Source organism: Trematosphaeria pertusa, assembly GCF_010094035.1.
Source record: "Trematosphaeria pertusa strain CBS 122368 unplaced genomic scaffold BU26scaffold_1, whole genome shotgun sequence".
Lineage (NCBI taxonomy): Eukaryota > Fungi > Ascomycota > Dothideomycetes > Pleosporales > Trematosphaeriaceae > Trematosphaeria > Trematosphaeria pertusa.
Genome location: NW_022987212.1, coordinates 3,838,502 through 3,859,164, shown reverse-complemented (window position 1 = coordinate 3,859,164; position 20,663 = coordinate 3,838,502). Strand labels below are relative to the sequence as shown.

General features: G+C 56.0%; 9 protein-coding genes across 9 annotated transcripts; 7 read left to right on the top strand and 2 right to left on the bottom strand.

Annotated features, from left to right (window-relative positions):
- The first annotated feature begins 1,157 nt into the window (after positions 1-1,157).
- On the top strand, positions 1,158-2,829 carry BU26DRAFT_33308 (uncharacterized protein). Its single transcript, XM_033822212.1, has one exon. The coding sequence runs from the start codon at positions 1,465-1,467 to the stop codon at positions 2,758-2,760; it is 1,296 nt and encodes a 431-aa protein (XP_033691994.1). The 5' UTR covers positions 1,158-1,464; the 3' UTR covers positions 2,761-2,829.
- A 1,085-nt stretch (positions 2,830-3,914) lies between these two features.
- BU26DRAFT_33303 (uncharacterized protein) lies at positions 3,915-4,891 on the top strand. Its single transcript, XM_033822210.1, has one exon. The coding sequence runs from the start codon at positions 4,252-4,254 to the stop codon at positions 4,834-4,836; it is 585 nt and encodes a 194-aa protein (XP_033691993.1). The 5' UTR covers positions 3,915-4,251; the 3' UTR covers positions 4,837-4,891.
- Positions 4,879-5,888, bottom strand: BU26DRAFT_33290 (uncharacterized protein). The gene has a single exon (XM_033822206.1). The coding sequence runs from the start codon at positions 5,609-5,611 to the stop codon at positions 4,946-4,948; it is 666 nt and encodes a 221-aa protein (XP_033691992.1). The 5' UTR covers positions 5,612-5,888; the 3' UTR covers positions 4,879-4,945.
- Position 5,889: 1 nt separating this feature from the next.
- Positions 5,890-6,803, bottom strand: BU26DRAFT_33251 (uncharacterized protein). The gene has a single exon (XM_033822205.1). The coding sequence runs from the start codon at positions 6,536-6,538 to the stop codon at positions 5,960-5,962; it is 579 nt and encodes a 192-aa protein (XP_033691991.1). The 5' UTR covers positions 6,539-6,803; the 3' UTR covers positions 5,890-5,959.
- A 1,003-nt stretch (positions 6,804-7,806) lies between these two features.
- Positions 7,807-11,364, top strand: BU26DRAFT_599579 (TPR-like protein). The gene is made up of 8 exons (XM_033835109.1): positions 7,807-8,229; positions 8,287-8,490; positions 8,549-8,631; positions 8,684-8,863; positions 8,915-9,007; positions 9,058-9,214; positions 9,273-9,517; positions 9,579-11,364. Exons 1-8 carry the CDS (start codon positions 8,064-8,066, stop codon positions 11,022-11,024), a joined length of 2,574 nt encoding a protein of 857 aa, XP_033691990.1. The 5' UTR covers positions 7,807-8,063; the 3' UTR covers positions 11,025-11,364.
- Positions 11,365-11,874: 510 nt separating this feature from the next.
- Positions 11,875-12,850, top strand: BU26DRAFT_446161 (uncharacterized protein). The gene is made up of 2 exons (XM_033824610.1): positions 11,875-12,222; positions 12,328-12,850. The coding sequence occupies exons 1-2, from the start codon at positions 12,009-12,011 to the stop codon at positions 12,561-12,563; spliced, it is 450 nt and encodes a 149-aa protein (XP_033691989.1). The 5' UTR covers positions 11,875-12,008; the 3' UTR covers positions 12,564-12,850.
- A 2,227-nt stretch (positions 12,851-15,077) lies between these two features.
- BU26DRAFT_412792 (glycoside hydrolase family 16 protein) lies at positions 15,078-17,284 on the top strand (the record flags this gene model as incomplete). The annotated part of the gene is made up of 5 exons (XM_033822989.1): positions 15,078-15,736; positions 15,793-16,075; positions 16,125-16,647; positions 16,696-17,176; positions 17,230-17,284. 5 exons carry the CDS (start codon positions 15,078-15,080, stop codon positions 17,282-17,284), a joined length of 2,001 nt encoding a protein of 666 aa, XP_033691988.1.
- Positions 17,285-17,430: 146 nt separating this feature from the next.
- Positions 17,431-18,232, top strand: BU26DRAFT_33212 (uncharacterized protein). The gene has a single exon (XM_033822196.1). The coding sequence runs from the start codon at positions 17,576-17,578 to the stop codon at positions 18,140-18,142; it is 567 nt and encodes a 188-aa protein (XP_033691987.1). The 5' UTR covers positions 17,431-17,575; the 3' UTR covers positions 18,143-18,232.
- Positions 18,233-19,134: 902 nt separating this feature from the next.
- On the top strand, positions 19,135-20,542 carry BU26DRAFT_575371 (alpha/beta-hydrolase). Its single transcript, XM_033834350.1, has one exon. It carries the CDS (start codon positions 19,527-19,529, stop codon positions 20,295-20,297), a length of 771 nt encoding a protein of 256 aa, XP_033691986.1. The 5' UTR covers positions 19,135-19,526; the 3' UTR covers positions 20,298-20,542.
- The last annotated feature ends 121 nt before the right edge of the window (positions 20,543-20,663 follow it).

The following is a 20,663-nucleotide window of genomic DNA, read 5'->3' as shown; positions in this document are numbered from 1 at the left end:
AATAAGAGATCCATCGATGGGGAAGCTGGAACTTGCATTAGGCGCTGCGACGACAATGGGTTGGATGCCAGACTCACTCTGAGGAACGACCTCAACAAGTTTACCGAGAGACGCGCAACAGCGCGTCGCTTTCAGGGGCATCTTCAGCCTCCAAAGCAGCCTTGATAACTTTGGAAGATAAAAGACGGCGGCGCAGGCAGGCGAAGCCTGCCGTGCCGCCGTCTTGCCCATCGCACTCTTCTTCGATCGTGCAGCAGCGCCGCAGCAATCAATGAAAAGCCAGAAGGTTGTGTCAAAAATTCCCTGCCGATCCGAAGACCAACAGAAGCGGTCATAGTTGTAGTTTTCAACTAGCAAAAACGCTACCTCAGACGAATCTTCACTGGTAAGCGTAAAGCCCATGCACTCAGATAAGGAAGGAAGGAAAGGGTCTCGAAGGGGGGACAGAGGGTTTATATAGACAAAAAGCGCCTAGGCAGAAGCGAGGCGCTAAGAGTCAGGTGACGGGGCACGTTCCGTGCCAAGTCCTCGGCGAGCGCAGAATCCGCGCGGCGGCGTCGGCGGGCCAACCTGCGCTTTCGGCGATTGCTCAGGCTTGCGCCTGAGCATCCTCACGGGTACAGGTCCACCGCCTCTCATACGTAGAGCAGGCCGAGACGATGAGATCTCTTTGAGATGGCGACCCATGAGCCTCGCCGGGACCCGAACAGCGATGACTCCTAAATCGAGTCATCCCCACAGCGCATCTCATCACCGACCTCATCTGCGAGGCTGGCGGATACCAAGCTTAAAAAGAACATCCACTTCATTCTCTCGACCTGCGTGTCAGATTTTCTGCGCTGGGAAATAACTCAGCAGAACAACCCGCTCGGCTGCCGCACCCAAGCGTCGCCACTAGCTGAGCAAAGCACTTCAGTCTTGTGGTCGAAGACGGCATTCAGCAAGCAGATGCGGTGGAGCAAGCCTAATCGAACCTCTCACCGCCGTCTAGAATCCATCCACGGAAACGCTTCTCGTTGTACCAAGCTTGACGGGTGCTCATCTATTTCTATCGACGGCGGCAGACGCCCTCCAGCTTTACCTCCAATTTCGAGATTTTGAAGCAGATACGCTCACGCCTTGCTAGGGCTGTAGCGTCTACGCCAATTGGCTATTCTGACTTCGTACGCCGGAGCCTGGAGGGTTTCAGAACACTTTGCGGAAAGAGGCTCTCCATCGCTCAGACCCGCCAACCTCCACTCGCTCGACCTTCCACGTTGGTGCACTGCCGATCGGAGGTCTCTACCCTTGGACAGACGGAATTAGAGGTGGAATCCGCTCCTATCAGGCCTGGGATTTTAAAAGACGAAGAGCTCACGCCCTCACCGACCACGGGAAGCCGAACCCAGACTAAGACATTGCATTAGCACAACTTAATACCACTTTGTGCGTCAGCCCGTGCTATACGTCCCCAGATAGTGAAGCATGGCACATCAAGCGCACGCTCTGCCATGGCAGACGCTCGCAGACAACTTCAAGTTCGTTTACGCCAACACGAAGTACTATGGACGCACGAACTTATATCCATGTCTCAAGCCGGGCCAGGGTAAACAATTGCAGCACTTCGCGAGGGTATTCGCCCGGCTTATGGACGACTTCTCGGCCCAGGAGCTCGAAAAGTACCCAGACGAACTCACGCCGCCGACGGATGACGAAATATTCATCCCCGATAGCACTGTAAAGCGAATCTCGAAGACAGTGAAGTACTACAAAACACCCAAACCGCGGAGCACCTACTCGAATGAGCCAAAAGAATTGCGACTAACAGAGGCGGAGCGCAAACTACCTTACTGGCTCCTCAATATCCGAGATGATGCCTCCTATCCTAAGGACGAAGTCCTCGAATGCGTCGAGCTCCTCAAAACACTCGTCTCATATGGCGAAATGGAGCCCTTGATGCGGCTAGCCTCGCATCCCGCAGTCCACCTACAGACTATCTGGTCCTTTCCCTATGATAGAGATATAGAACACGGATGGACCGATATCAAGAACTGCGCGCTAATGGCTTACCTCTGCCTCAACATGTTCCTCGTCAAGCCTGAGCTGTACGATCCCGCGTCACGGTCGCAGAAGTTGAATGAGATGAGGAAAGCGCGCTCTCCGGTGTATAGTGGGAGGCAATGTGATTACCGGAACACAAGCTCTTACCAGAAAATGCTGGTGCATTGTACTTTCACACGATCGGACAGCCAGTACGAAGTCTGCGCCCTGCCGCATCGCGAATTCTTTGGCATAGAACGGCACATGATATCGACGCCGAACTGGAATGGACTTGCAAAAGCCCAAGTAGGTTACGGCCCATGGTCCGAACTCCTCGACGCCAAGTACCGCTCCTGGTACGTCCCGAGTGTCTCGGATATCCCCACCGTCGTCTCCATTATGAAGCACTTCGTTCCCACCGAACTCGCTCTGCAGATTCTCGAGCACGCAGACTATACCGCGAAGAGACGAGTCCCCGTACCCAACGACCCTTTGCACAGAGATAACGCAGAGGAACTGAAGAAGTATCTGAGCTACTGCTGGAAGGTCCTAGCGAGAGTGGATATGCTACTAAAGGCGAACGGAAAATGGATCGACTGGGAGTACGAGGTGACGGAGTGTATATACGATCTTTGGGGCGTGCCGTATCCGAAAATGTGCACGACTAAGCAGGCCTGGGAGATCAGCGGGAGGAGGGAGGGAGACATCGACCCCAGTAGGGTGCTGAGGACATTCACATGAGAGATGTCCCAGTTGGGTGTTTTAGACGAAGTCTTATTTTGTACACGTCTTGCGGTACAGTTTGGGGATACTGCGGCTGAGAACCGCCTCAAACACTAGTTCGGCATTCCGAAGTCGTCAGATGCAGAATCAAATCATTCAGTGTCCGGCCGCTAGAAGCCTAAAAATGAATAGGTTTCCGAAGCTCCTTAGGAAGCTGTATCGCAACTCACTTTTCTTCATACAAGAATGCCATGCCATTCAGAGTGGCTCATTCCATATGGTCTTGCAAGTACTGGGATGCATTTCAAACACGTAGGAATTCAGATGATATCCAAACTATACTCTCCGGCATAAGGCACTAGTGAGTTAGGAAGTACACTTCCCGAGAACCGCTGCAGCTTCGGTGCAAAACAAACCGTATCAACAAGGAGCACCGACGAGACTTGTAAGAGGGAATGTTCGCGCGCACAAGCCTCAAGGTTGGAATTCCCCGGGCTACTTTTCCATCCCAAGGACTCAGACTACTATTCTATATGGAGTCTCATTGAAGCCATAATAAATCTTCTCTCGTTTGTAATCATATCGGGATATGATTCTGTATGTAGTTGAAGCAAAGCAGCACCCTTGACAAAAGAGAAGACGCGAGAGATTTGAATGCCGTGGAGGAAAAACGTGATTGAAATGACGGGGAGATAACTCTAGATCACGAGGAGAATGGAGTATGTGACCCGAATGAGCCCAGCAGAGCCGATCTACTCGCGCTCCTACTATCATCCGAAAGGACAGCACAGTGGGTGCGGGAGATCCCGTAGGGTGAAGCGGAATTAGACGCATTGTTCTGTTGAGCACAAGATCCGATGGGTTTGTTTGAATAGGTCACCCTGAAGGCTTTCATCGGACTGAACACAAGAGAGCCCGAGTTCGGATATGCCATCCTGAGGACCTTCGACGAATTGAGGACAGAGGAGCTGGGTGGGCGAAGTGTGTAGTCATTTGCAGTGACTATGGGCATCTCCTGCGAAATCTGAGGCTGCCGATACGGGACCTGGGCGTGCAGATGAGGAATTGGAGAATGCTATAGAGCGAAGCAGCATGCCGCAAAGCAGCACCGGACTTCACGAGATTCGCCACCTCATCCTGTGGAGGCGCAAATCTCGAACCGGCAAGCCGGCAGGACGAAACGCCGGAAAAGCGCGCCAAGCCGTGCGTTGCACTAGTGGGGTCGCCCAGGAATTGCTTTTTCAAGCTCGATTGCCCAACTCGCCTGACGCAACAGCCCTTATGTTCCGTGGATGTCAGACACGCAGGCAGCAGCAGTCCCGCAGTCCAGTAGGCTGTCGTGTTCCACCAAACTCTAATAAAAAAGCGAAACACTCCTGGCCTCCCCGCACGTCACCCACGGCTCATCCCGCCCCATTCTGACCCGCGCACGCCTGGATCGGCTTCGACCACGGTAAACATTCTTAAAAGAGACATCTGTCACGGTGACGAATTTGACGTGAAGGCCTGATGTGCTTGGGAGTCAACATCGAGATCGGTCCCGACGCGGCATCGCACCAGGGAGTATGCGGCTACTTGTGCCCGCGTCCTCCCATTGCACCCGGACAGCCACCTTACGCAATCGTGTGGCTCCCGAAGGTCCGCGAGCACATTCCATACGGGGTAAATAATTCAATTTGGCGGCTTCGTTCCAGCAACAGCGAGTGGGGATCCAGCTTCCTAAAGGCCTTCGGAGGCCTATGTAAATGTGGAGCTGGCAAGGATGTCGGTTCGGCTGACCTAGGGTGGAATGGTGGTAGAGATGACGCTTGCTTAAATCGTGGGTGTGTCTTCTGCATGATTGTTAAACGTCTCGCGCCCCGAGACAGGCCCGCTGATCGGTCGGTCTCTGTGAGGGGGCAGAATCCATCACCTCGCATCGTCATGCAGCAAACCTGTCAGCAACGGCCCACTGCCAGCCGGTCGTCCACGCGGGGTCTGATCAGCGGCAGTGGCCAACCCATGCATGTGCTCCCCGAGATGTCGCAAGGACAGCAACCCGGAGCGCGTTCCAGATTACGGGCGCGTAGACGAAACGTTTATTGCGGTATATGAAGGCACCCATCGTTCCCCGGAGCGACATAAATTGGCGGCCAGTCGTAAATTAGAGACACGCGCAGGCGAGGGACAAGGGAGGCAGGATGCGGTGTAACGGGCGAAGATATCAGAAAGGAGGGTGAGCAGGGTGATGGAGCTGGGTTGTGTGGCTCGGCGGTTTAAGACGCGCCCGGTACCAAATCCCTGGGCGATCGGTGCTGGCTAAATAACCAAATTGACAATGTGAGACAGCGGCGGGTGGATGGTGCGCTACTGTAAGCATGTGTCTCTGCAGCGTGATTATTACTATCGATAGGTTGCCATCCGTGTCCGGCCGTCGTTGGCGGTTGGCTGCTGTGCAGTGTTCGGGACGGACACGAGAGTTGGTAGTACAAAAGTCAGCGGTTGACAGCCCTTTTAGGCGTTTGGACTGCCCTACAGACACACACACACACACACACACACACACACACCGCATCGTTAGTCTGAGGTCTTCAGCTCCCTTTGCGTTGCGAAGGTCGTGCTCTGCTGGAAACGCAAGGAAGAGGCGGACTGGAAACCGAAAGGCCATAACCCATCGCTCGGGGTCGACCCGGTCCTTCTCCGAGACGCGACGGAAACCTAGTTTCGATAGTGTATTTTTGGAGACGCGCTCTGAAGGGGGTGTTGAGAAGAATGAGATCCTTATTGATCCTCGCCGCGGCTGGTGCTGTTTATTTGTGCCAAGGCGAGGCTGAAGGGCAATTGCATAGCATAAAGTTGCCGGGCTGATCGGCCAGAATGCAGAGCTCATTTCACGCAGGATGCCACCTCGAGGTCGTTTGCGCGACGGCGTATCCCTCACAAGGAAGGCGCCGTAGTGGGCCGGGGGGGAAGGTTACACGGTTAAGGCGGCCCACGGCAATCCAACCCCAACAGCCCTACAGGAGATAATGCGCGTTCCGCATCAGTAGCCCTGGAGCCCTTCAGTTCCCTCTGCGTTGCGGAATCCGGCTTGAATATTCGCTGGGCCACACCGGACCATGTACTTTGGTGGAGAGAATGGTTCTGTTACGGCTCGCTTCGCGGCACTTCGGTTCGTTTATGACGCGCAGCCCTGACCCCCTGGATCCACTCTGATCGTTCGGCCAGCCATATCGTCTCACGTGGCTGCGGGTTCGCGAGGGACGCCGAATGCTCCCAAAATGGCGTAGAGGGTTCCAGGGCTTGGCGGACTGGTCCGAGAACAGCGGTCGCCGAAAAGGGTATCGGGCGATGCGCCTCTCATCACACTGTCGTCTGCGGCCAGCAGCAGACACGGCGCTGCAGAAAGGCAGGCGGCAGCTTGTTCCGCCAGAGGAGCACGGCCAGACCCGAGGAAGCACCCCAGGGGCCAGGTACTGCGCGCCCCATGCCGGTCCTGTGTCCAAAACGACGCGGCTGCATGCTTATGCGCCAACAAATCACCGGCTCTTGTCAGATTGCACCCAGCGCAGGCTTGGCCGGCCGTGACACGAGCTTTCTGCCGACGCGGGAGCGGAGAGGCAAGTGCGTCGGCGCACGGGCCCGCGCCAAGACCGCCCACCGGAAGCTTGCGACGGCGACGAGCGATGTGTGGAGAGACGTGAGCGGCTTGGCGCCGCAGCGCTGCAGATCTGGTCCCATCGTGAGGCACTTTCATCCTCCACCGTCTCGTGCGCGAGTGACGCTGGCAGCCAGCCACCCTGCGCACTGCACACATGCCCGGGCGCCTTTTGCCCCCGTTGAAGCCGTTTGCCTGCTCCGAGCACGCTCGCTGGCCGCGCCGCAGTCGCCTCGCTGGCGCGGATGCGCAATTGTTCGATACCTGGGTAGTCGAGTGTCGCCGCAGCCCCTTTTGCAGCCGCCCTCCCAGCCTCCTCGGCAAAGGATATACACCGTAATAATTGCTGCTGGCAGAGGAAGGCCCGGTAAGCGGGAAGCTGAGCGATCTGCCCCATAGGGCAGAGGGCAGATCTGACTGGCCGAACGCGTTATCTCAGCCTCTCAGCTAACCCGCGCGCAAATGAACCCCCGCAGCCGCGCATCCAGTGTCTTCGCAGCGCGCAGCATACTTGGAACCGAAGGCTTTAATATACCCGTGGGCGTCGACATCGGTGGACTGACGCTAGAGACGGACCTAGAGAGGGCCGGTGGCTGATCGGGGGCGTGCTGTCACAAGAAGGAAAAAAATACACGATTCGACACCACTCGTGTCCAGCCTTGGGAACTCGCCCCATCCCGCTCACACGATGTCGTACTGCACAGGATATCAAGCAGTTCCGTACTGCTGTTCTCGGGATCGTGGCCACAGGCCGAAACGTCCGAAGAGGCTCCGCTTCGCCTGCTGCAGCTCTGCATGTCTTCTTCGCCCAGTTGTGTGTTTCCACCCCCACAGCTTTGACAGAAGGAAGACTGCACCAGCCTGACTCATTCTTGAAGGCAGGCCCGGCGTCCATCCGGAAGGGCACAGAACAAGGCGGCAGGAATGCCCGGGCGGCGCCACGGAGCAGCTCTGGCAGGTGGCAGGCAAGGGAGGGCGGCCCCCCAGCGAATGGCGGCGGGTGTGGAGGTGTTGCAATCGGCTGTTGTGTGAGGGCGGGCCAGGCGTGCACTACCGCGAAAGTGGCTCGGTGGCTTCGCTTGGTTCGACGCCTTCTCCCGCGCCTTCGACCGGGGCCAGGATCAGGGCTGTCCGCAAGCGCATCTTGGCTAACAGACCTCAAAAGGGCGCCAAGATCTGGGTAAGGGTTCTGGCATCGCGGAGAGCGTTGTGGTGGCCGTAGCCCTCCTCGCCCTGCTGCTTCTCCTGCTCGCTCCCTCCTTCCTCTCGCGCGCCCTCTCGCCTCAGCCGTCCACCCCACCACCCGTCCCTTCGCACACCATCCCATCACGCCTTCTTCACACCCGCAGCCGTCATTGCGCCCGTCGTCCCTCCGTCTTTCTGCTGTCTGCCCTGCGGCGTGCTCCTTAGCGCGCTGCTGTCGTTCTCCGGAGTCGGGTTGGCTGCCTCCCGCTCGACTCGCCGTCCCCACACACAGTACGTCGACCTGACGCGTTTGACAGCAGCCCCCTATTCGAGAGGCACCTCTATGCGACCGCCCAGACTGACCGCGACGCAGACTTCGACCGTGTCCGCTGACAGCGCCCGACCCATTGTAGCTTGCCGGCTCACGTCGCCCGTCTACCGTTCCACTGTTGTTGGCCCACTGATATAAGGCGCTCGCCCTGCGTGCACCTTGTCGCTCATGGCGAGCCACCAGCAGCCGTCGCCCACTACGGGCATGCCGCCGCATCACGGCGCTCCGCATCTCGGGCATCCGCAGCCAAACGGGCATGCTCCACAATTGAACCAGCCGAAAACACCATCGCAGTATCTTGCACAGCTGACAGAGACCGTGTGGAATCAGATCGGTATGGCACCCCGCGGCTCCGGGCCCCTCCCCGTCCCCACATGCTAACGCGTCGCAGGCTCCCTGTCGGAGCAGATACAGGACCTCGATGGCGCCTATCAATGCTACGAGCAGGCCCTCAAGTACAATCAATGGTCTGTGCCTGCTATGCAGGGCATCGCGTGCATTCTGCGCACCAAGGACCATTTCCCGCAGGCCGTAGAATACCTGCGCACTATCTTGAAGGTCGACCCAGCCAACGGGGAGGTCTGGGGCAGCCTTGGTAAGCTTTCTAGTCTCTTGCGAAATATAAAGCAAAGCCTAGGCCTAATCGCGCGCAGGCCATTGCTACCTGATGATGGACGACCTGCAGCAAGCATACACGGCCTATCAGCAGGCGCTCTACCATCTGAATGATCCAAAGGTAAGATGAAAGAAGCTCCCATATTGAATCTATTTGATTAACAGTTCATCAGGAACCAAAGCTCTGGTACGGCATCGGGATCCTGTACGACCGCTATGGATCTCTCGAGCATGCCGAGGAGGCTTTCTCTCAGGTCATGCGCATGGAGCCCAACTTCGAGAAGGCGAATGAGATCTACTTCCGCCTGGGAATAATCTACAAGCAACAGCAGAAGTTCAATCAAAGTCTAGATGTAAGTTCGCTCCCGATCCAGCTTGCGTTTCATCGCCTAATCCCTTTCCAGTGTTTCAAATACATCGTCACGAACCCGCCCCGTCCGCTGACGGAAGAGGACATTTGGTTCCAGATCGGCCACGTCTACGAGCAGCAGAAAGAGGTGCGTTTTCGCCTAATGGTCTTCTACTATTATGCTAACGTCTCGCGCAGTTTGATGCTGCAAAGGCCGCTTATCGCCGGGTGTTAGAGCGTGACCCGAACCATGCGAAAGTGCTTCAGCAGCTAGGCTGGTTGCACCACCAGCAGAGCACCAATTACGCTAGTCAGGAACAGGCTATCGAGTACCTCGAGAAATCAGTGGCTTCCGGTAAGTCCTCTTGTCGTCCCGAGTCGGTCATGTGTGTCGGACTGATTGCTCTCTTCAGATCAAACGGATGCACAAAGCTGGTACCTGCTGGGACGCTGCTACATGTCACAGCAGAAATACCCGAAAGCCTACGAAGCCTACCAACAGGCAGTGTACCGTGATGGCAGGAACCCGACCTTCTGGTGCTCCATCGGAGTACTCTATTATCAGATCAATCAGTATCGCGATGCGCTCGACGCGTACTCCCGCGCCATACGACTCAATCCAAACATCTCCGAGGTCTGGTATGACCTTGGCACACTGGTGGGTTCCCCATGTCGACCCTGCCCCTCTTCTCTTTACAGCGCAGCTAACCATGGAACAGTACGAGTCCTGCAATAATCAGACTGCGGACGCGCTCGACGCGTACCAGCGCGCCGCAGATCTTGACCCTTCCAACGTCCACATTAAGGCTCGCCTTCAGCTGTTGCAGAACGGCCAAACATCAGCTGGCGTCCCCAACCAAGGCAGCGCACCAGTCCCACAAGACGTCCATCCCCAGGCATACCAGCCCGCTTCCATTCATGGGCCGGCGGCCCCTCAGTGGGGAGCTCCGCAACCCCAACAGCCTCCTCAAGGCCCCGCTCCGCCAGCATTAGGAGCTTCAGGGTGGGATCGTCCCTTAGCTCAAATCCGCGATCCGGGCCTGCCTCCCCAGCAGCTGAACCCTTATGACCAGCGGGAGGGCATCCGTCCTCCCGCGCAGCATGCTCCTCAGCGACCGCCGAGCCCAAGACAGGAGCCCATGAGGCCATACCAGGAACCATCCCGACCGCCCACTAATGGACCAGGCCCTACCGGTCCCACCGGTCCTCCTGGGCTTCCTGGACAAGGGCCAATGCGTCGCGGACTTTCGCCGTCTCCGAAGACTCACCATGTCGCTCCGAGCCCATATCACCCTCCTCCTCCACAGCTCACCCCTCAACCTTCTCAAGCCCAGCCGCAGCTCCCGCCTCATCAGCAACAACCGCAGCAGCCAAACCGCATATCCAACCCTAACTATGGTCCTCATGCCGGTGGTGTGCCTCCGCCTCCTCCACCACCTCCTACTGGGTTGAACGGCCCACCCGGACAAGGCCCGAGCCAAGGTCCGCTCCCGCCATATGGGCGTATGGGGAGCCCACCTCCTGAAGTTCGTCCAATCGTGGAGAACAGGGCGGGGACTCCTCGCAATGGATATCAAGGACCGTATCAGCACCACCCTGATCCTTCTTCTGCGGGTGGTATCGCTAGTGGCGCACCGCCTCCAGCTTCTGCTCTAGCGGCGGCGGAGGCAGCAGCGCGTGAACGTGAGGACCGCCCTCCGACCGCCCCGCCAAAGCGCCTTCGAGAATGGGAGGATAACGACCATCTTCCCAAGCCCCCGACGAATGACGAGAAGCGCCAGAAGTTGGAGGAGCCGCATAGCCGTCGCCCTTCTCCTCCACATCGTATGTCATCTCCACAAGTGCCTCGCCACAGCCCACAAGATGCGCCTGATCCTCGTCGTTTCAATGATGGGTACCACCCGTCGGAGGCTGCTCATCATCCTCCCTCGCTACCCCCGATGAATGCGGCGCAGCCGCCGTTGCCCCGCATGTCGGAGACTCCTAAGCAGGAGCGTCCTGAGCACCACGAGCCCGCGGCTCGTCACATGGACGTGGACGAAAACTACGACGATGAAGGCGAGGAGTCCAAAGCAAACGGGCCCAAGTCAGAACGCGAGAGCCCACGCAACCCAGCGACCAATGGCCTCTCTCATGCACCTACTCCTGTTGAGCAGAAGTCTTAGGCAGACCTGACCAATTTGAGCGCGAACCCAGATTTACGAGAAAACAAAGTGAGCTTAACATTCATTCCAGGCATACCAAAAGCGTACGATGGCATTTCAGGAAGGTGGAACGAGTCACGGATGGTTACCCCGTGTCCTCCCATCACCCCTTCTCCCGCCCCTTCGTTTGATGGCTTAGACAAGGGTGACTGTCTATAAAACGTCGGACACAAGATACACACCCTATAATTACCAAATCTCTGATATTACGGCATTCTTGGAGGGACCGGTATACACGAGCGGAGGGTACAGGTTCATAGTTACGGCGTGTTCAGGCGAAGATATCTATGGCGGGTTGCGGAATAGTTATTGGGAAAGATGATATCCGAGTTGGAGGTTGTTCCTTTCCTCATCCCTTCTTATGTACAGTGTGCATCCTCCATTAATCTTAGTTTTACGAGAAATAATGAGAATGATTCATCCTTAGAGCATTCACTTCCTACCTGATGATTCCCGGTGTAGTGAATGGGCTGGAACTCTTGCAACGCTTGATTCTGTCTGCTTGATATCGGAACCGCACGTAACAGAAAAGGTATTTTTAGTTTGTTTGCTAGATAAAGTGCTGATGGGCTCTATTTTCGTGTTAAGGTTGTTTACTCCTGGCCGGGGAATCGGAGCACCGGTCTTGTGGGGTCTGGCGCCGGCGCGCTCACGAGATCGCCCGCATCGCAGCTTGCATCGTGCATGTTGCGTCATTGGACATTCAAAACGATGACCAAGCTCCGACAACAATTGCTATTGCTACGTGCAACGCAGACACCGCGCTATACGCAACCCCTCGGCAGACCAAAAGCCACTGAAGTACTTCGGGCTCAGCAATCCTCGCTCCATAAAAGCTTTACGCCGTCGACCTGCGAAAAGCTACCAGCGCATCGACTCGCCCCGTCCCCCACGCTACCACCAACCTCTGCCTCCTCGAAGTTCCATACGCACGCAGCCAGAAAAATGTCCGACGCAGACTACGCCGCCTTCCTCGACAAGGCGAACCAGGATACCAGCGGTGGAGAGGCAACTACACAGAGCAAGAAGGTGGGCACGAAGAGTGTGAACACACAGGTGCCGAGCGCGCTGCAGAGCGTCGAGGAGTATTATACTAGCGATGCGGACGAGCCGTTCGAGCCGGTTGCGCTGAGCTACTCGGGGGATGGGATATCAGCTCGTAAGTTCGTCCCTCTCTTCGTTGGGAGTTGGGCCGGCTGGCGAAAGGGCGTTGAGGGCTTTACACGAGGGAGACCGATGGGCATAAGCTAACACTTTTGTGCAGAGCAGCTCAAAACTTTACTAGGCCACAACGCTGAGGTCGAAGAGATCGCCGTCAAGGAGTGGGATCCACAGGGGCAGTACGCAAAGGTGGTTGAGGCGGTTAAGAAGGTGGGCAGTGGGGAGGTAAAGGTGTTTAGGGTGCAGCATGGTGGTACACGGGCGGAGTATTATGTGGTCAGTCTAGATGAGAAGGCGGGGAGGGTAGTTGGTCTGAAGGCACTGAGTGTGGAGTCGTGATTGGGGGTTGAGGGACCTCAGGCTGGTGGTGACGAAGGCCGGATGGGAGGGCTCTGGCGTCTCGTGGGGATGCATCATCAGCCCCGGGGAGATACACGCTTTGGAATGCAAAAGGGCGTTTAAGGGTCAAAAGACCTTCAGAGTCTAGTTCACGGAGTCACAGCTTGGGCTACCAGCTCCGGGCTACGCCGTGGGAGCTCAGGGTTTTCCGGAGAATATGATATTGAGTCCACATGACCCTCCACCAAGTCTTTTCAATATTATCTCAGGCACGATATGGCTACGATGTTCTGGAGCCCTCGCATGTTCCAGAGACCTCGTCAACTTGGTTCAACTGTTTAGCCTGAGAGCTGAGGCGAGCACTCTGAAGGAGCGGACCCTGTGTGACGTGTCGAGCTTCGGAGAATACCTGGAACGCCGTCAGGGTCCATCGATAAACTGTCAGCAGCCGGAGTGATGATAGCGGATGGAGAGGCCACATGCCAGCCCAGTTGCCATGGCATCGAGCTGCGGCGTTGCGTCGTGATGTCATTGAACTATCCATCCGAAGCTCCAAGCCGAACGCGACCCAGCTCAGCTCAGTCCAGCTCTACAGAATCATCTGCAATTACTCTGACCCCATCTACCTGAAGTCTCTCAGCTTCATCTTTGCTAGACAAAGGCGAACCCCGACACTTGAAGCTCTGCCACAATCTGTGGCTCATGCTCATTCGCCCTTCGGCGGCTAAGCCGAGATTGTAAAATAGCTGAATCCACCAATGGCTTTCAAGCCTCGGCATTATCGAATCAAATCTCGGGCGTTTCTCCTGCGTCCGATTTTCTGTGGGACCCTGACAAGCCTGCCACGGGATACTCGCCAAACCGGTTTTCGTGCGCTGTTGATGGCAGATGATGATTTGCGTTCCTGGGAAGTTCTGAGACAGGCGATAAGATGGGCGGTAGGGTTTTGATTTGATTGGGGGCGGGCGGAATGCTGGGTGGGAATCACGAGTGCAGCGATGATGGCGAGGCTCAGGACCACCTACTGTGGTGTTGGAGAAGGGGATGGGGAAAGGTGATGGCGAATGCTCGAGGCGAAGGATCAAAGGCCGTCGCCGCTGGATAAGAGCTCCTTATCGTGATCGGACGGATCTCGTCACGAAGCTAAAAGGATCTCCAGGATGCGGCGTTGAGCCCTGGGGTGCCTGGCACTGGAATACGAGCGTTAGATCGCACTGCAACGACACATCGATGCACGAGCAGGAAGAGCGTTGAGGGCAATTATCGATGATGGGGGGAGGGGAAGGCAGTGCTGGATAGGGGATTATTATATGTGGTGCGCGACGCGTAACATGGAGAGAAGCATCGTCCAGGGACTTTCAGGAGGGCGGCCCAGGCTAGCTTAATTAAATGGTGTCTCCACAGATTGCTGAACGGGCGTAGACTCTAGAGGGACGGACTGAGGAGCGAGACGGCGGATTTTTATAGATATTCGCGATGCAAGGAGTGAGATACACAATATTGAAGAAGTCACTACGGAAGCAGACGTGGCGGCTGCATGGCGGTGGATGAGGCTGGCGGATGGCCCATCTGCAGCGAGGCGATATTGCCTTCTGGAATTGGTCAGGGGCAGCCGGCACAATGACCGCATGGTATAGCACGGCCAAGCATACAGCCAGGACGTGTTTCGAGCGGCCTCAACGGCCGTTGGCAGGCTGCTCTCGGCGGGCGATGGCATAAAACGGGTGTTGAAACCTGCTGCTCGCGCGATGACATCTTCGCCGCAACGCAACAGCTAGCGACGGCGAGTTTGGCCACGGATAATTTTAGCAGGGCCTCTTGCAGCATCCACCTGCGTAAGCCGTACCAGGGCCCGCCGCATTGCAGGCGCCCCCGTCGCGCTGATTGGGCGGGCGGCGGTTGAGCGTCGAGATCTCCCTGAAGGCTCTTTTCGGGTCCTGGGCGGTGGTCAGGGCAGGCACGCCCGCTTGTCGAGCGCGCCGTCGCACCGTCTCCCAGCCGCTTGCCACTGCCACCCGTAGCCAGCGGCTGTTGTGCCGCAATTCACTCGCTCTCTCTGTTCTGCACACTTCAAACACGCAGCCATCCCGCCTGCCGTCGTCTTCACCCCGTTCGCTGCCCTGTGCGCCTGCTCTGCCCTCCGCGTGGACGACAAGGTGCGCCAAGCGCCTGTGCAGCGCGTTCCTGGACACCCCCAATCTGGACAGAGCGCTCCGCCTCCCCTTTGCCGTCCACCCAGTTTCCTCTCCTCGCGACGTCTCTCTGCTCCTCCACACCAGCAGCGATACCGAGCAGCATTTGCAGCTGGCCCAGGGGACCGCCCAAGGAGAGGAATTCGGTCGAGCGACTGCCCCCGTTGCCCCGTCACCGCCCTGTGACCTCTGGAATTCAACGCTCCCATTGCGTGCCGCAGCCTACAGACAACACTCGCTACACCGTCCGCCTACCTGCCCCCGCCCTGGATCACTCCTAGCCTCGCCCGCTTAGCATACTCACCCTATACATTCGCTCACAATGTTGTCGCCGCAGTCGCCCAGGGGGGACGGCCCTCCGCACATACGGTTGAACTCTGGCACGCAAGACGCCTTCGCAAACCCGTCGCCTGCAGTCCGGCCAAGCACCTCCCGCCAGAACTCCTCACGCTCATTAACAGCGCCCGTCCGCCCGGGCACCGCGCCCGCGAGTCCTGGCCTTCGGTCCCCGCCTTCGGTGCCCTCGCTGTATCGCAACAACGCAGTCGCACAGGAGTCGGCAGAGCACTTGCTGCCGCCGAACAAGTCACGAGTACGCGGCTACCGGGACGAGTCGCCTCTGCGGTCGCCGTCTGCGCTGTCACGGCGGACAAGCTGGGGTTCAGAATCAGTGGGGAGCCGTGACTCCAAGATAGGTCCGTTTGCCTCCCCCTTCGACGACTCGAGAGCGCCGTCACGCGCGGGAAGCGACGAAGACCTCAACACGCAGACTGTCTCGGAGAAGTACAACATTCTGCCATCGGCCGGCCTGCTGCTGTTCCCCGAGGATGTGGAGAAGGACGACTGGTTACACAACCCCGATCCGAACGAGAAGGAGAAGCGGGAATGCGACATTTTCACAAGAAGAGGCATAGTCAATGTGGGCGCTCTGGTGCTCCTCACCTTAGGGATACTCGTATTGTTCATTGGCTATCCCGTACTGTTCGTACCCTCCCATCCCAAGATTTCGATATGGAATCGGACTGACCATTCCGCAGGACCTTCGTTCACGTCATTACTCAGCCTGAACAGACGCCCTGCACGAACAACCCGCTATGCATAGAAGGCAAGGAGAACGAGCCGCTGTTGAAGAACATACGTACAGGTCTCATTGATCCCGACACGCCTGACAGCGCTATGACTCGGAAATCGCACGACGGTACGAAGCAAGTCCTGGTATTCTCAGACGAATTCAATACCGAAGGGCGCACGTTCTACGATGGCGACGACCCTTTCTTCCAGGCCGTCGACATTTGGTACGGCGCTACGCAAGATTTAGAGGTGAGTTCAGAGACATGTGCGACGGCCGAATAGCCCTGACGCTTCACAGTGGTATGATCCAGACGCAGCATCTACCGGAAACGGAACGCTTAACCTCAAGTTTGACCTCTTCAAGAACCACGGTCTCAACTACCGATCAGGCATGGTCCAGTCGTGGAACAAGATGTGTTACAAGGGCGGCCATCTGGAGGCTAGTATTTCGCTTGCTGGCAGCGGCGAGGTGTCTGGTTTCTGGCCTGGTTTCTGGACCATGGGCAATCTTGCTCGTCCTGGTTATCTCGGATCCACCGAAGGGCTATGGCCTTACAGCTACCATAACGAGTGCGATGTTGGAATCACTCCAAATCAAAGCTCGACCGATGGCATCAGCTACCTGCCTGGAATGCGATTACCTGCATGTACATGCAAAGGCGAAGACCACCCCAGCCCCGGCAAGTCGCGCAGTGCACCCGAAATCGATGCCTTGGAAGGCTCCGTCATCTACCTGGGTCCGGGGCAAACAAATCCCGTCGGCTCCGTCTCTCAATCCTTCCAAGTGGCTCCTTTCGACATCTGGTATCAGCCAGACTACGGTAAGTGCTCCAACCTCCCACATACATGATTGCGCTGATCATAGCCAGATTTCGTCGAGCTTTATGACCAGCGAATCACCGAAATGAACGCTTACAAGGGTGGCCCCTTCCAGCAAGCCTTCTCAGGGCTGTCAAATCTGAATAACGACTGGTACGATGGCAAAGCATACCAGAAATATGCATTCGAATACAAGACGGGCGATGATGGGTTCATCACTTGGTATGTCGGCGACGCACCCACATGGACCATGTACGCCGATTCCATCGGACCGAACGGAAACATTGGCAAGCGCGTGATTCCCGAGGAGCCTATGGCTGTCATCGCCAATTTGGGCATGTCGAACAGCTTCGCCGCTATCAATCTTGAGGAGATCGCCAAGCAGCTACCAGCTACTATGCGAGTCGACTATATCCGCATCTATCAGGATGAAGGCAGCGAGCAGATCACCTGCGATCCTGAGGGTTATCCTACCACCGAGTACATCAGGAAACATCCTGAGCCATACAACAACCCCAATTTGACAGATTGGTATGTCAAATTCGTGGCAGTCCTAGACACTCAAGTTGCTAACTACTCGATAGGAAAGGAACCGGTTTCGATTGGCCGAAGAACACGTTCATGGATGGCTGTAGTTGAGCGTCAACTCGCCCGCCATGCAACATTTCTTCACTCTCCTGTTTATCGCACGATCACCGGATTTCGATACCCTATGTCTACCTAATGTGGCCACGGCGACGACGTTACCAAAAATGGACTACCGCAAAAGCACCTAATCATAGACGTTTCTTTCCCTCAGCTGGAATCAACTCGAGCCATATCGCGTTCACGAACGCGAATTTTGAAAGCATTGTACGTTGGAATGCATCTGCATCGGAGTCGGCGGACGGAGTTACTCGGCGTTTTATATACGACTCTATTTAATCCCCAATGTTCTTCTGGCAACCTGCCTACGCCGCATGGGACCGTTCTGGACACCGCTCCTATCCGGACATGAGAATCGTTGCTCAGTCGGTTCCTTCCAGTAACGGCTTTCCAGCGTTTCTCATTTACACTGGGTTGGCTATCTTTGCCGCTGACCGGTCTTCTACCTATCGCGATACTATTTACGGCGCCGATTGTATATCACGGCCTTCTATGCATCGCTGTATAAATCCGACAACATCTGTGGGCTTCTCGGCTTCTTCTTGGGTTGGACTGGCGCTGACCTTGACCCTTTTTACTAATAGCTTATTTTCGTCGGGCCTCTCTATGCCCCGCTCTTTTCTGTCGTTTCAGTCAAGCACTTCTAGAGCCTTTTCGCACGTCTCGTCTTTCCTGCAACAACCCTCTCCCTTTTGGTCAATTGGCGGTTCGTCCCTTTTGTGCGTCTTTTGGCGCATGTTCATGGAGCTCCTCCAGCAAAGAGTTTTGGGATCGGTTCGAACGGAACGCATGGAATCAAGTATTCGGAGGTTTGTCTCTGATGTTGTCTTTTGGTGTTTTGGTAATGCTTAGGAGGGGAGGAGGCGTGGGGAGGATCAGGGCCGATGGGGATGAAGAGGGGCCCATCAAGCAATGGGGAGAAGAAAGTGGAAGTATGGATGATATCCAAATATTGAAAACTGTTCAAAAAGCAGCTGTGTTCCCTTTCGCATGTGAGACTATTCTAGCAATCGCCAATCCGAAGCTAGAGGACTACGTCGAACTTAGCAAAGTGAGGTTTCCGCGGAACAGGACATGCTCGAGCAAAAACCGAACGTCGTGTTGTGGACCGGCCCGCAGCTTGAGCCTTGTGAGCCCAGAGACGAGAACGAGATGAGATCTTAGCCGGGCGATCGATGCCGTCTCTCGCGTTAAGTAAAAAGTAGGCAGTAAGGCCCAAGCGCCAAAACTATAGAAAATAGAAGAGAAATCGTATATTAGCGTAGTTTTCGACTTTAGAGCATTCTACAACATTTATTTTAGTAATAGAAGATCGTAAATAGCTGTAGAATAGCTGTAGAATAGCTATACTAGTTATCTAAAGTCGCGCAGAGTCGTGAATTGGGTGTGGCGTTATTGCCCACTTTCAACTTTACGCGAGAGGCCGTGTCACCAAGAATGCCTAAAGAGGGAATCGCCAAGAGATTAGATGTGGATTGGCAATATCTCGTTCCTCGCACCTCGGAAGGGCTTGTTTTGGGAACCTTGCACGCTGATAGACGGCTGTACCGTACATCCAATCTCTTCTAGCGGTATTTAGGTATATGAGGGTTTCGGAGTGCGAGAGTTGCGTGGAGAGCCGGGCGGCAGCGGTAGTGGACGCTACAGCGTTTGAGAGCGCGGTGCGAGGTGCGAGAGCGGGGGAGAGGTATAAAGTATGAGGAAAGGTAGGTTAGGAAGAGGTTTTAAATGACTTTTACCCTACAAACGTCTATTTTTGAACTTCTTCTCTTCGTCTTCCTATCTTGGATATATTGTTTCGTCACGCTATGGCTCCGTTGACGATGCTTCATGCTGCACTTTATATCCCTTATACTCTTCTTCGCATACCCTTTTGTTCGCTCGTCTATCTTCTTCCTTTGTTTCGTCAACATCGGAAATGGACTTGGCAGCAGGCGATGCGTGTTCGGCTTTTCAGGAGTTTTATCTGTGTGGTTGGTTTGATGCGGCTCGCTCCGCCGATTAGTATGCAGCCCGGGAAGGAAGGGCAGAGATTCGTGTTCATGCAGCCGGCGGAGGAAGAGATGTATGTGGGCATCTTGAGGTGCGATAAAGTATCAAGTCGGTTGGCGTAGGTGGGACGTGGTATCCCAACCTGCCGCGAGAGGCTTCGGCTTCCGAAGACACAGCTGCGATAATTACCGCCGCATCTACTACGAAGCCGGCCAAGGAAACTAAGCAAGAGAAACGAAAAGAAATGGGAGACATAGTCCTACACTTCCACGGCGGCGGCTACACGCTCGGCGACGACCGACCCGCCGACTGCGGCTTCGCAGCCTCCACAATCCTCGAGCACACGCCCGCATCCGTCACCCACGTCTTCTGCTCGCAGTACCGCCTCTCCAGCACGCCGGGCAACAGGTTCCCAGCAGCCTTCCAAGACGCGCTGGCGTCGTACCTTTATCTCCTGCGCGGGCTCGACATACCCGCTAACCGTGTAGTGTTGAGCGGCGACTCGGCCGGTGGACATATGGTCATACAGCTCCTGCGCTATCTGCACGAGTTTGGGCTAGAGCTGGGCGTTGAGCCCCCGAGAGCAGCCTGGTTATGGAGTCCTTGGTGCGATGCTGCGACCCCGATCCGCGATCCTACGGTCGTGTATCGCATACCGCAGTATCCCACCGATTTCTTGCCTTCTCACCATCTCGTCGAGTGGCTTGCTGCTTTGTACACACCGCATCCTTGTACAAATGTAGCTGTTGACGATCCTTATGTGAGTCCGCTGGGGAACCCGTTCAGGCTGGTGTGTCCAGTGTGGGCGATGATTGGCGGGTTGGAGTTGAATGTGGGGGAGGTGACAAAGTGGTGTGAGGAGATGAGGGGGGTGGAGGGGGATAGTGGGATGGTGGAGTTATGGGTGGAGGAGAATGCAGTGCATGATGTGATTAAGTGTGGAGGGATTTTGGGGTTTGAGGAGAGTGTAGAGAGGGGGGTGGAGAGGGCGAGGGGGTTTACTTGGGGAGTTTAGATGGATGGATTGCCACGCATGAGGGGTTGTACTCTGAGCAAGACTTTGCGTGAGGTTGGAGGGGAGAGGGCACTTAGGCGCGGTTTTACTTATGCCGACTGATCTAGGACGGGAGTTTTTCTGCTCATGCATTGCTTTGTGGGCGGCTATTTGAACTCTATCTCTCCTGATGCTGTCTTCTCTTCGACCACGCGCTCTGAAGACCTCCGTGCTTCTCGACATGGAGCAAATCTCACGAAATTACGGTTAGCTTCGGAAACCAAAACCTAGCCTTCATGTGTCCATTCTTTCCGACCCTGGCGGATATAGAGATCGATAGTACACCAGCGTGCGGATGCTTCCCGCATCTCCAATTTGTTCAGCAAT

What these genes read in the sequence shown, in the direction of transcription:
- BU26DRAFT_33308 (XM_033822212.1), top strand. Translation starts at nt 1,465, where the DNA reads ATGGCACATCAAGCGCACGCTCTGCCATGGCAGACGCTCGCAGACAAC.
- BU26DRAFT_33303 (XM_033822210.1), top strand. Translation starts at nt 4,252, where the DNA reads ATGTGCTTGGGAGTCAACATCGAGATCGGTCCCGACGCGGCATCGCAC.
- BU26DRAFT_33290 (XM_033822206.1), bottom strand. Translation starts at nt 5,611, where the DNA reads ATGAGCTCTGCATTCTGGCCGATCAGCCCGGCAACTTTATGCTATGCA.
- BU26DRAFT_33251 (XM_033822205.1), bottom strand. Translation starts at nt 6,538, where the DNA reads ATGTGTGCAGTGCGCAGGGTGGCTGGCTGCCAGCGTCACTCGCGCACG.
- BU26DRAFT_599579 (XM_033835109.1), top strand. Translation starts at nt 8,064, where the DNA reads ATGGCGAGCCACCAGCAGCCGTCGCCCACTACGGGCATGCCGCCGCAT. An exon ending in TCTACGAGCAGCAGAAAGAG is followed by an intron (nt 9,008 to 9,057) that starts GTGCGTTTTCGC and finishes CGTCTCGCGCAG; the next exon opens with TTTGATGCTGCAAAGGCCGC. An exon ending in GGTATGACCTTGGCACACTG is followed by an intron (nt 9,518 to 9,578) that starts GTGGGTTCCCCA and finishes ACCATGGAACAG; the next exon opens with TACGAGTCCTGCAATAATCA.
- BU26DRAFT_446161 (XM_033824610.1), top strand. Translation starts at nt 12,009, where the DNA reads ATGTCCGACGCAGACTACGCCGCCTTCCTCGACAAGGCGAACCAGGAT. An exon ending in GGGGGATGGGATATCAGCTC is followed by an intron (nt 12,223 to 12,327) that starts GTAAGTTCGTCC and finishes ACTTTTGTGCAG; the next exon opens with AGCAGCTCAAAACTTTACTA.
- BU26DRAFT_33212 (XM_033822196.1), top strand. Translation starts at nt 17,576, where the DNA reads ATGTTCTTCTGGCAACCTGCCTACGCCGCATGGGACCGTTCTGGACAC.
- BU26DRAFT_575371 (XM_033834350.1), top strand. Translation starts at nt 19,527, where the DNA reads ATGGGAGACATAGTCCTACACTTCCACGGCGGCGGCTACACGCTCGGC.